Below are 12,534 nucleotides of genomic sequence, written 5' to 3' on the forward strand. Positions count from 1 at the left end.
TCCTGTCAACGTAGTAAGCTATATTGCCGTCTAATCGCGCAATGAAGATCGGATCGTGTTTCATTTTAATTAATTTTTCGGCTCCGGAGAGAAAGAGCGGGGGGGGGGGGGGGGGGGGGCGGTAACCTAAAACACCCAAATTAAAAAAAAAAATAATAAACGGTTTGATAGAGAACGTGTTGATATCAACACGTTCTCTGTCGACATCACAAACCTGAATTAGGCGTCCGGAGAAACCGTGGCAATTTAGATTAAAGTTAAATAAGCACATTCCCTAGCCACTGGCAGAAGACAATATTTCGGATAAAGTCGCCACAATAAACTGTGGCCACAATCGCGGACAAAGAGAAAAAAAACAAAAAAAAACGAAAAACAGTTGCCGTCTTCGTTTCCGGTACGAATTGGAACGCACTCCCATCGGCGTGCGCTGCGCGGCGGCTCGGCGGCTGCAGCGAAGGAAAGCAAGCCAACTGGGGGGGTCCGTGTTTGGGGGGGGCAATCGTGTTCGGTGTTTTTCGCCCCGCCGCGAGCCTGTCACCCCTTCCGAAATGGTCACCTAGCAGCACGACAGCCACAGCCCCGACGAGTGGACCCTCTTCGTTCTGCGCGTTGGGGGGCTCGGACCCGAGTCTGTCGCGCAGCGGCCGCGAACGCTGGGCGCGATGGCGAAGGCGGCGCAGCCCTTCGCCCCCGCGGTCGCCGTCGCCCCCGTCACCAAGGTGGAGATCAGCGTTTCGTGCAGGTAAGCCAGTACCCAGTCCTACTTCCCGATGCAACCTGCGGACCCGCGAGTCCAACAAGTTTTTCCTGGCAGCAGCCGCGGTTCGGTCGTGGTCGATTACACAGGCTGCGTTTTCTCCCCACAGTGAGCGCGCAAACCTTGCCCCCGCCCGAGGACACCTCCTCGCCGCTTTCGATTGATCGGAGGTGCTCCACAGATGATCGCTTTCCGTTCGGTGTCTTGGGCGACCCAATGGATAAAAATAGGCGGGGATGGGGGGGGTCGCTTTCACCTCCGATATCGAGACACCTGCAGCGCTCATTTGGCGCGACTTTGCGAGTTTGACGGATTCCGTGCGCGAACGCAGTTCGGCGTGTCTCTATGTCTTTTGATGATACTCCTTCGGTCTCCACAAGAAAGAAAGAAAAACATCGCACATCTTCCCGATTTCGGTCGGTTGTAATGTGGTAATTGATGGCTACCATTTCCGTTTCTTTAGCTGCGTTAAGATGAGTCTTCCTTTGCGAGCCGTCGCTAACGATCGGTCTTGGCTGGCTTCCGCTGCTGGTTTGAGTCTCCGTACTCCTTCCCTTTCCTAAAAACAACAAACAAACACGGCTTTCTTTTTTTGTTTGTAGGATATAAATTGGGTTGTATGTTTCCTGGCCGCAGCCACACGAGCAGTTGCTTGTACGAGCTCTAGCATTTTCCCCTTGGGTCATCGATGTAGTTTGTTCACTACGACTTCCCTGGTTGGCTTTTGGTGGTGCAAGACACGGATATGGTGCCGATTCGGTTTAAATGGCAGCGTTTTTTGTCGCGACTCGAGGCAACACAAATTGTCATCAGAGCCAAATTGTAAGTTGTCCGCTCCATCCCCCCCCCCCCCCCCCTCTTCCTTTTTTTATATATCTTTTCGCCTTTTAGGAGGAATGGGAGAGTTGATTTGGCTGTAAGAAAAAGCAGCACTCTGTCATTTGTGCCACTGGTGGGGCTGTTTTAAAAACGCTTTTTGGGGGTTGCTTCCGTCAATTGACATCAGGAAGTCGTAAATTCACATATATTTTTATGCCCCATGGTAAAAACTCGCACACAGAGAACAGGGCACAAAAGCAGAGCATATAGAGCCTTAAATCGGAGATTAAAATGCTACAACATATATGGTATGTTTTATCGAACATAATTTGATTGAACATGCATTGTAGTGAATGCCAGTCATTTTGCAATCCATTTGTTTCATCTAACATTGTTTTAGCTAATGTACAGAAATCAGCTCTTCAGTATGCCTAGGTCTGGGGTCCTCCCTTCACCTCTTCAGGGCAACTCACTTCTCTAAAGGGCGACTTGCAGAATCGTCATCTGCCGGGCAGAAAATCGGTTCCAAGTCTCTTCCTTCCCTCTCGCAGCTTTTGTCTCCTTCTCTCTCCATAGGAGGGAGTCTCTGAGCTGCTCTCTGCTTGGGAAGGTCTCCCTCTTTCTCAGATGGAAAGGAGGAATTGGGGGAAAGTTTCCTCCTTTCTGCCTGCTCATCAGCCTTTAAGCTGGGCTTCTACAGCATACCCTACAATAACTTTCAATGAAATTAATGGCTCTGACAATGCTGGTGCACAATTCGTGGCCCTAGGGAGTCTAGGAGCACTACAACAATCGGGTGGTGCACAGGCGATCGCTGGTGAATAGTTGACATAAGTTTGAATTAGCCTTCTTACTTCTAAGCAATCACCACGAAAAAAATTGTGCCAAGTTTTGACAAATGAGAGAACTGAGATAGTAACCATAGAGCCACCTCTCGAAAACCATGGACCTCTCCTATAGGCCTTGCAGCATTGCAATACAAAGAAACTATGTCTTAAAACAAGTGCCATGCATTTGAAAGAAAAGAAAAACTGGGATATCCAGCACCATCATTATAAATGATGATGCAGCATATGGGTTTATAAGCTTATATCTGAACAAAACAGTTGTGGTTGGGAGGAGACACAAAATGTTTCTGTGCATAGCATTACCTGAACAAAATGTTTGTATCAATCTTCAGGAACTTTCAAGGAGAACCAGGCAAGTGGTGTCTTTTGCCAAAGGGGGGTGCAATCAGATATCTGAAATGAGCCCCAAACTTTTGATTCAGGTTATGCTATGGTGAAGGAGAAGAGTTACTGAAAATCATGTGACATACACCAAATGTTATTTCAAATAATTGGTGGATACAAGTACCGTGACAGGAGTTGGAAGCCTGGGAAAGTGTACATAAATTTATAGGGGACGTACTAAAAAGTCCACCCGTCCTTCTAAACTGCTCTTGAAGATTCACTTTTGTACCAAGTAAACTGATAGAAAAAGGAGTTTGGTTGCAGTTTTTGGATAATGTTGGCTTCAGTTGGGGGGGCTATTCCTTTGTAAAGCCAACTATAAAATATCAGTCATATACCCATGTCACAACACGCCCCCCCCTTCCACCCCCATACACACACTTGAACATTGCGGAGAGCAAGTCGTTTGCTTTTTGCGTGGGGGGTTACGGTGACGTCAGAACGATGCCGGGTTCTGATTGGCTTTGATTGAAAGGATAGTGGGTAGACCTCGAGGTCTACCCACCGTTTTTTTCAATCAGCCAATAAGAGCACGACGTTCTGACTTCATTGCAACCCCTGTGCAAGAAGCGGACAAACTTGCGCTCCGCATTAAGGACTACCTAACCAAAAGGCATGTCAAGCACCCACCTCCCGACTTCTGAGCCCACCTAGCACACCAAGGTGCTTCTCCTAGCACACCAGTGCAAAGCAGTGAAGCCCACCCTATCACATACCCCTTTCTGCATTTTTGCTCTTGTACCTAACAAGTGCCCAATCCCCCATCTGTTTTTCAAGGTTTGCTAAAGATGTTGGGTGGGTACTTGCTCAGTCTTTTATTGTGTATCTAAAGTGCTACCATGTGAGGCAAATAACTTGTACCAGTTCTTAAACAAAAAAACATTTTGGTGCGTGTTGAATTGTGTTGATGTTCCTGCAAAAAAAGTTTGATTGAGGAAACACAAAAAAGCAGAAAACACCTTTTTTTTTCATGTGTGTTTGTTGCTTTCTGGGAATTCATCCAGGTAATGAGGTCTTCTGTAATCTGTGGGCTCATAAATCGAGGTCTTTCAATAAACCACATGAATTCAATCAATAACTCAACAATTATTAATGTGTTATTCCTGGTGTGCTCTGCAACACTAACGTCGAGCTGATAAGAATGTAGGTCCTGGTTATGGTAACACTTTTTTTTTTCTAAGGGTATGCCATCAGAAATGCTTACGAGACCACAGCACTTATGTTTGTTTTTGTGCACCATTCTTTACTTCTTGATGCCATTTAGATAACTTTTTCAGATGTCAGTGCATAATAGATATAGATTAATCTTGATTTTATCTCAGTTGGACAAACACCGGTTGATTTCGCTGAGCCATGTAAAATATAGGTACCAGAGAATCTCAAAGGGGCGGTGCACCAATTTTAATGTTGCAAGAATCTGCAGCTTGTTACTTTTATTTTGTTTATCTTAGCAGAAGTAAAAGAAAACATTTATTTTTTCCGAGATAGTGGAATCACAATATTTTGGGGGAAATCAATGTGTTTTCTTTTCCTTGTGCTAAGATGAACTAGATGAAAGTTACATGCTGCAGATTCTTGATTCATTAAAATTGTTCCATGGCCCCTTTATCTACGGTCTAAATCTTTTTTAGATTGTTATTTCTACTGCCAGCCATATATTGAGTTAGACTCTCTACAATGCACAATCGTTTTACTCTGTGAAAGCTTGCCTTTCTTGAAAACAACCTCCATCTTCACCAGTTGCATGAGTGTGCTTTGCAAAACATTCATGACTCATACCTCGCCCTTCACTATTTCCAGACCCCTGTTAATTCTCTATCTCAATATCCAGAAGAAAATGCCTGCTTACATAAAAGAGCTTTGTTTCGTACAGTTCTATTTATGTATCTAGTAGCTTTCTGTAACCTCTGCTTTAGGTTTTGGGAGAGGAGCAAAGTGTCATGCAAAGCCAGATGAACAGTTTAATAGAATGCGAGCGGAACTCAGCATCTAATGCTCGTAGTATATTGTATGTTGGGCAGAACATACAATATACTACAGAACTCTGACCTCAACGTCACAGCGGTATGATTGAATTTCTTGGGTCATTGTCTCTTGAGAACCATTGTGAGGGAGAAAAAAATATTACTTTGAAAGACATGAAACTATTATTCCACACACTTGTGAAACTTAGTATCATCTTCGGCCCTAACTAAATTCCGAGATAACTAGAGTTCTCTTTTTCATTTTTAGTTATCAGTTGTATAGTTTGCTGTGCGTTATCTAACTAAATAAATACAAAAATAGAACCAGCTGACAAGTACTATATAAATATTTTCTTTACTAAAGTTGAATTGTATTTAATGTACTGTTTAGAGCATTAGTTGGAATTTACAAAAGTAAGTTATCTTTATAGTTAAGAACATCTTTTTTATATATATAGCTGCTTTCAGCGCGCTTTGAATTAAAGTAACTGACATTAAACAAACTACTTTCCCTCTTTATGTGTCAAATTAGGTAACTTGTATGTAAATTTAAAATCAGGATTTTTTTTATCAGAACACATATACACATTTCAAACTTAAAAAAAAAAAGAAAAAAAAAAACTATCGTTAACAATCAACTTTGGTACGAGCCACTTTGTGCAGCTCATGAACTAGGTTCAAAACTTGCTTTTCTTTTTTCTTTTCTTTTTTAAATTGATTTAACAACATAGATGGTTGAATGGATACCGCTGAACCCTTTTCATTGGGGAGCAGCTTGCTCCACCTAGCCAACAAGTATAGAAAGGCAGTGGCTCCCATGGAATAAAAATAGAAACAAAGCGTAAGCAAGTTATGGCTACATTCATCCATACTTAGCGGTAGTATTGGCTGACCCAGCTTAGTGCTGGCTGGAAGGGGTTAATTGCTGCACGGGGTGCCTCCGGCATGGTAAGCTGTGAAACCGAGCACCACATTGCAGCAATAAAAAGTGTGGTAGTCCATTCCACCCTCTTTCTTAACAGATTGGCGTACCCGACGTTCCCTGCAATGCTTTCGTATTGTTGCACCCTATATTGCCACACCCTGTACCTAAATGCGTTTATTGCTTTGAAGTGTTTCTAGCTTCCAACTCTTTCATTATTTTCCTAAGTTTGGAAGGCCAAAAAGCTTCCGTCTCTTATTTAATCAAAGTCCCAGTAACGTGTTGGAAAGGGACCGGCCGTACGTAAGCTTCTCTCGCTGATATTTAGTTTTGAAAAGCTATTTGGACGAGCATGTACCATTTAAAGATGTGCAAACTCGGACTCAGTGTTCCTAATTTCTAGGTTTATGTATAAAAAAATTTTCAGCATGGCTAGGTAAATCTTTCGTTCGTTTTCTCCCCTCCATCCTTCCTCGCCTAAATGTAATGGGTTGAGAGCTAATCTCTGCAGAAAGGAGGAAAGTAGGGATTTCCAATGGATTATCTGCTTACGATGGATAATTCACTTGATCCAGTTTGTTACCTTTGTTTCTGTAAGAGCAAAGCAAGAAAAGAAAATGCTGTAGCCAATAGCTGCTTCGTACCCAACTTCATTTGATGAGTCTCTTTGAATAAAGTTGATGATAAGGCACTTTAGTTGTTGTGGCGAATGGAGACACAAAAGCTACATCTAATTAAAGAAAATATTTTTCATTGTTACTGGCCCCATTATTGTCTTTCGATTTTGATAGGAAACAGTCATGGCATGGGGCAAAAGCAGTTTTGTCCCCATGTGTAACTTTTATTTCTGGCGAGTTCTTTTTTTAGACAATGTTCCAAAACTGCCTGTCGTCTAGTAGGGCTAGTGCTGTAAAATAGTGGTGTAATGGCTGAGCAATGTATAAATCCCGTCTAGTTTATTAAAAAGGCATAGTCAAAGAATGAGAGGAAGCTTGCTGCACTGGCCTTGGCCCACTTAGAATTTCCAGCCTCGTAATATTGTCTATAGTTTGCTCTTACTTGCACCCTCTCCCCCAATAACTATGCCACTCAATTAGAGGAGAACAAATGTGAGTCTTTTATTTATTAGCAGCTCTCCAAATTCTGGGGGTGTCAATTACCAAAAGTTTGAAGTAAGCGCCCTCTAAAAAGTTGGAGGTAATCACAGAAAAAATGGGAGGTAGGTGCTTGTTAGGTTTCAGAACGTAAAAAACCAAAATTTTGAACCCTTTGAAATTCAGGTTCATTTTGTAACAAGATTTCCACTTAAAACTTTGTGCCTGGTGGAAAAAAAAAATCCTAAAAATGAGCTTTAAGCATTTTGGAGTCAATTGGTCAACTTTATATGTTTAAATATGGTGGTACAATTGCTAAACCACTGTACCACACTGGATGAAAGCTGGGTGCAAAAGGTTGAAAGTTTGGTCAATACATTTACTTATTTGTAGTCAAAACAATTTAGAAATTTCATGTAATAACGTGGTCTGACGGCAAAGGTATATTTAAAGATTTAAAACAGGTGGAACTGTTGTCGGTGATGCGCAGCCAAGTTTTCTTTGGAGCTTGCTGTCTGAGCTCTCCGATTTTGAGAGTTCTGCAACACCTGTTTCTGTATATTTTTGTCATCATTTCTTGATTGCCCAGACCTCTCATCTAAAGGTGTGCTTTTAATTACAACATCAGAGGTTTTCTGTGGCAAAAGAAGGCATTTTCATCACATGGACACAACTATCAAAGCTGTGACAGTCGTAACTTTTTCGTATCAAAAATCAGGTTTACGTTATGTGCAAGAAATGCACTTGAGTCATCAGATTCCCAATGTTTATAAGCACATTTTTAAAATTATTTTGGATTGTGAAGTTTACAGGTTTCAATAATGCACCACCACCATTTTTTGCCAATCGACAGCTTATGAAGGACGGTTGTTATTAATAAAAGTGCTTTACTTACTTTTCGGAGCTCTGGGACAGATGTACACAGGCATTATTTGAATTTGGGGCACATATTTTATAACTGAAGTACTGACCATAACATGTTGAAAGCATATTTTCAGCGAAGTAGAGTGCGTCTTTAGGGGGGAAAAAAAAACAAAAAAACTTCAGTATTTTTAATATCTGCCGAGAGAGGGTGCTATTATTCTGAAAAGCGCAGTAGTTTCAGATTGATACCACTGTCCGTTGCACTCTTAGACCACATTTTTTTGGTGGTATTAAGCCCGATTTTGCTTGCTTCATTGCTTTGCATCGGAACCTGCTCGTAAAGCTTTGCTGCCTTGCACCAGCGTGCTTGCATAAAGCTTGCCTGCTTTGCACCAGTGCCTGCATCTATAGTTTCATTACCTTGCACCGGCATGCATGCATTACACTTCACTATTTTGCATTGCTGTGCATGCGTCAGGCTTCACCATCTAGCACCAATGCTTGCATGTAGAGCTTCACCGCTTTGCACCAGCTTGCGCACTTAACGCTTCACCTCTCTGCACCGGTGTGCACGCGTGAAGCCTCACTGGTTTGCGCTGGTCGTGTGCTCGGAGAAGCGGCTTGCACGGAAGAGAATCTTTGTTAGCTCAGTGGGCTCAAAGATTTGCTGGGGTGGGTGCTTGACATGTACTTTGCTTCTATTTCCAATGTTCCGAAAGTCATTTAGGGGGCTTATGCGACATGGGCACATGCCTAATATTTTACTGTACGTTGCTGTAAAGTGCAAATGAATCCCAAGTGACACTGTAATGTGTTGTAGGTCTGTCTGGTTGCCTTCATCACTGACATGAGCACGAGCGCATGATTTTCAAAAGTCTCTTTCATGTGCTAGTGCTTGCACACACAAGCACTTGCAATCACTGCACAGCAAGCCTCTTGTGCCCTTTCCTTTGCCAGCACTGAAGACAACTTGTCAGATACAGTTTAGACTGTTATCGTATTATGCCGATTCGGTCAACCGTACACAACGTGAAATGTAGATTGACGTCCTGCGGTGTTTATGGAATCGGAAAGAAGTTCGACTCGGTGTGGCGTGGATGGTACTGATGCCCATTTGCCCCCCTCAATACTGTCCTGTGCAGGCAACTCAAGGACAAGGACTTTTTCTCCAAGTCCGATCCCATGTGTGTCTTGTTCATGCGGGAGTGCGACAGCGACACCTGGAGAGAGGTACGATCCAACACCATTTTTGGGGAGGATTGCTGACAGACCTGTCGGTCATCTGCAACCCTATCAAATCTTCTCTTTTTTTTTTTTCCTCTTGTCTTAGCCATGGGGAACTGGTTGTTAGAGTTTAGAGATTACTATAGTCTTCACCTAAGTAAATTTATTTATTTATTTTCCCACTCTTAAAGTGGACAGAACAATAACGTTTGAGAGTTGCCGCAACTTCTGGTCAAATTATGGTATAACACCTGATTTCATGGCAGACTTTTATGGTGTGCTAAGAAGCCATCTGGTGCTTTATTAATTTTGTTAGTAATCCTATTTAGTTGCTTGACATACCATAGTCTATTTTGTTATTATTGTTTATAAGTGCCTTTATATCATACTTGTCTCTCTGTCTATGGTGCTTTATGCTTATATTGTTTCGAAGCCAGGGGTCCACAAACACTCAATTCAGTACTTTTTTGTCAGTGTAATCAAATAGGTTATTGCATTAATTTTTGAAGTAATGAAGGCGAGGTAAGAGGAGCCTTTACTTGTGGGGCCCACCTTAACCTCTTTTTGCTTCAATTAGAGCCGAGTTTATTACTTTTCAGTAACTTCCTGTAATTTAGAATTTGGCTTTGAAATTTAGGTGGTGTACTTAGTCAAATATATTAGAAAGAATATGGAGCTGCAGTCCCCACTGGACCTTGTTGAGTTGCAGAAAGGGAAATGGTTACTAAGGTCATTGTTGAATTACTCTTAGTGTCGAGTAATAGAGTAATTGAATTCATGACTTTTTGATGGTAATATACAGTGCAATCCACTTGTAACGATTATGTGAAAACCCAAAAATTCAATCGCAATAACCGGTTCTCATTGTATCTGGACTTGAAAATGAGTATTTCTCGTCTAGAAATTCGAGAAACTGGTCGTTATAAGCAGTACATCATTGTATATGGTATTGTTACAAGTGGAGTGCACTGTACGTAGTGCAGTAACGTCTCGTTAATATGGATGCCTCTGTTCCCGGTAAAAATCTTCCATAGTGTGTCGTCCGTAATAATGAATCAGGGTCAAAGCGCGCACATCAACGCAAACGCTACAGCCCCCTCGAGCCAGTCAGAGTGACGGAGGCGAAACACATGAAAGCACTTACCAAAAGGGCGAGTGCTTAGGTGGTTTTCGCGTAAACCAAGCAGTTGGAGAAGAGGGGAAGGAGGAACTCCCTTCATATTCCTATCCTCTTTTGTGCGTCACAGACGTCGCTTTGTCCCCCCCCTCCCGTAAAATTGGCCCGCCGCTCAAAGTTTGTACAAAGGCGGCGTCCTTCTCTCTCCCGCCCGTGTCTTTGACAGCACTGCTCGCACCTGGCGAGTCGCGCAACTGCCTCCGACGTGCTGATTGGCTCGCTTGGTCCACAGCTTTCGCCGTCTGCCGAGTGACGATGAAACGAAGTGTAGGAGCAATTAGCTTCGTTGGTTCGGGGCTTCTCTCCCGTACCCCATACGGTGACGAGGTCTACAGTGGAAGGAACCTAGCTGCTTTAGGGTTCATTCTTCTTTGTTCCGAGTTGCAGGTCGTACACAATCTCAAGCAACGATAGAATGCAGGTGGTAACGACCAATATTTTATGTAAAAGACAAAACAAAAACTTCTTTTGGTGCTCAGCTCTTATCGCAAGACCCGCAACGAACATCTGGGTGCACACTGTGACATCTTGGGAACACTGATATCTCGGGGACGTTTTGTGACTTTTTTTAATCTGGGGTACTGGCGTCCTTAATATTAAGACGAAAATGCTCGTATCTACCCAGTTCATCCCCGAAATTGCTGTCCATAGTCCGGATCGCAGGTTTCTATATTAATGGGGCAGAATTGCGGGGCAAAAGATTGGTCGCCGGAAATTTCACCCGTATTAACGAGACATGACTTTACTGGTCCATAGGGATTTCTGATTTGAACATGTTGCCTGTTTGCTACATAACCCGCGATGTGTTCTATCCTGATTTTACTTTTTATTGACCATCGTGCTCGTTGCGAGCCTGCTCTGGACCTAGTCGAGAAAAGATTACAAAAGTTACGCAAGAATGTCAACCTCAGATATACAGTGTGTTCCTTTTTAATCCGCCCAGAATTTAAAAAAAGAAAACACGAAATTTGCATTAGGTTTTTTTTCCATGGGGCTTGGTGGTTATGGCACGAACTATAGAGGATAATTGTGTTAGTTAGATAGCTAATTAATTAAAAAATATATCAGTAACTTTATAAAGTTTTATTTTTGGGGCAATGTATTTGAAGAGTTGATGCTTGATCTTAGTACTGTGCAACTGTGCTGTGAAACATTTATTTAAAAACGTTCAGCCTTTCCACTCTCGTGAAGAAGGAAGACCAGGAGAGCTGTAGTCGATACACTGCCGCAACGCGCACGCGCCCGATTCCCGCTTCTTCTTGTCCAACACACCGCCGATCGTGGATACGTCTCCGGCGAACCCGAGTTGATCGCACACGGCGCACATGATGCCAAACGGGTTTTCCATGAACTCTCTCCGGAACCTCGCCGTCGCCGGGCCTTGTGCTTGCACGTGGCCTCCGTGGCACGATCGTCATCCGTAGCGTTGGCTTGCCGGCACCCTTTACATCGCTGGTTCTGTTCTCGGTGGCGGCTTTCCAGGCGAGGGATGTGCTCTTTGGCAAGGGAATCTGAAGCGCTGGACGTAGTGAAAGTCGAGGCGACAGTGGCTTTGCGGCGGTTGCAGACCTATTCGCGCTGCTGCGTACGTCGCCGCTCCTTCCGCAGCCTGTCTCCTTTCCCCAAAAGTGTGCGCGGCCGACCCATCGCGAGTCCGAACCGAAACTGATAGGAGCGCAGGAAACAGCGTGCAAAACAGACGAGGACGAAGAAACAAACATGACAAGCGCTGCGCTCGTTACGTGTGCTTCTTTGTCGTCGTCTGTTTTTCGCGCTGTTTCCTACGATGAATTCCCACCAACGCGCCCAATTATCCATTCTGCTATGATAGCTGGAAAGGTTGCTGCCATCCACGAGCGACGGCGGAAAACATACTGGTTGTGTGCTTGCTGCCGTCGCTTATAAATGGCGGTAGCTGTCCAGTTGGGTTTGTGTCGACATACCGGACACTATCCTGGGGAACCTAGCCCTTAACAGCTCCTCTGTAAAAACTTTTTAGTGGGACATTTGGGGCGAGCACAACTTAAAAAACAAATCTAAGCGAGCAAAAATCAGAGCCGTCGTAGACACCTTCGCTCATGAAGACGCAAAGGGCAAAGCGACCGACAACGTTGGTGCCTTTTGCCCTCCTCAGACTCCACCTCATTTTTGAAGCTCCACACACGAGCAATTTTTGGGTAGATTGTTTAGCTATTCCTCCGCGTCGAAGCCTTCCCGAAACGTCCATCGACGGCTTCACTGCAGTGCCCGGAACGAGTCTTCCGCTGGTGTTTGGCGCCCAATTTTGCCCACGTGTCGAAAGCGGTCCCGAAGCGCCAACGAACGACGTTGCAAAAGCCGTAGTGCTACGCTATCGGACGTCGCGACTCCTGCCGTCGGTGGCGGAAGTCTTGACAGAATGTACAAGTGAGCTCGAGTGCTGCCACTGTCGTCGAGTCCCAACTCCCGGCTGCCGAAACTTCCACGAACTGTTGAGCCGAA

At 43.9% G+C, this 12,534-nt stretch overlaps 1 protein-coding gene across 1 annotated transcript in view; it reads left to right on the top strand.

Moving 5' to 3' along the window:
* The first annotated feature begins 436 nt into the window (after positions 1-436).
* LOC8039069 (copine-8) overlaps positions 437-12,534 on the top strand; it is a 47,666-nt gene continuing 35,568 nt past the window's right edge. Inside the window, exons 1-2 of the mRNA XM_040208587.3 lie at positions 437-742; positions 8,795-8,882. Of these exons, the coding sequence (XP_040064521.1) occupies positions 663-742; positions 8,795-8,882 (168 nt within the window). The 5' untranslated portion in view covers positions 437-662. The remainder of the gene's footprint in view (positions 743-8,794; positions 8,883-12,534) is intronic.

The sequence above is a fragment of the Ixodes scapularis genome, unplaced genomic scaffold, assembly GCF_016920785.2.
Source record: "Ixodes scapularis isolate PalLabHiFi unplaced genomic scaffold, ASM1692078v2 PGA_scaffold8__174_contigs__length_109621045, whole genome shotgun sequence".
Taxonomy (NCBI): Eukaryota; Metazoa; Arthropoda; class Arachnida; order Ixodida; family Ixodidae; genus Ixodes; species Ixodes scapularis.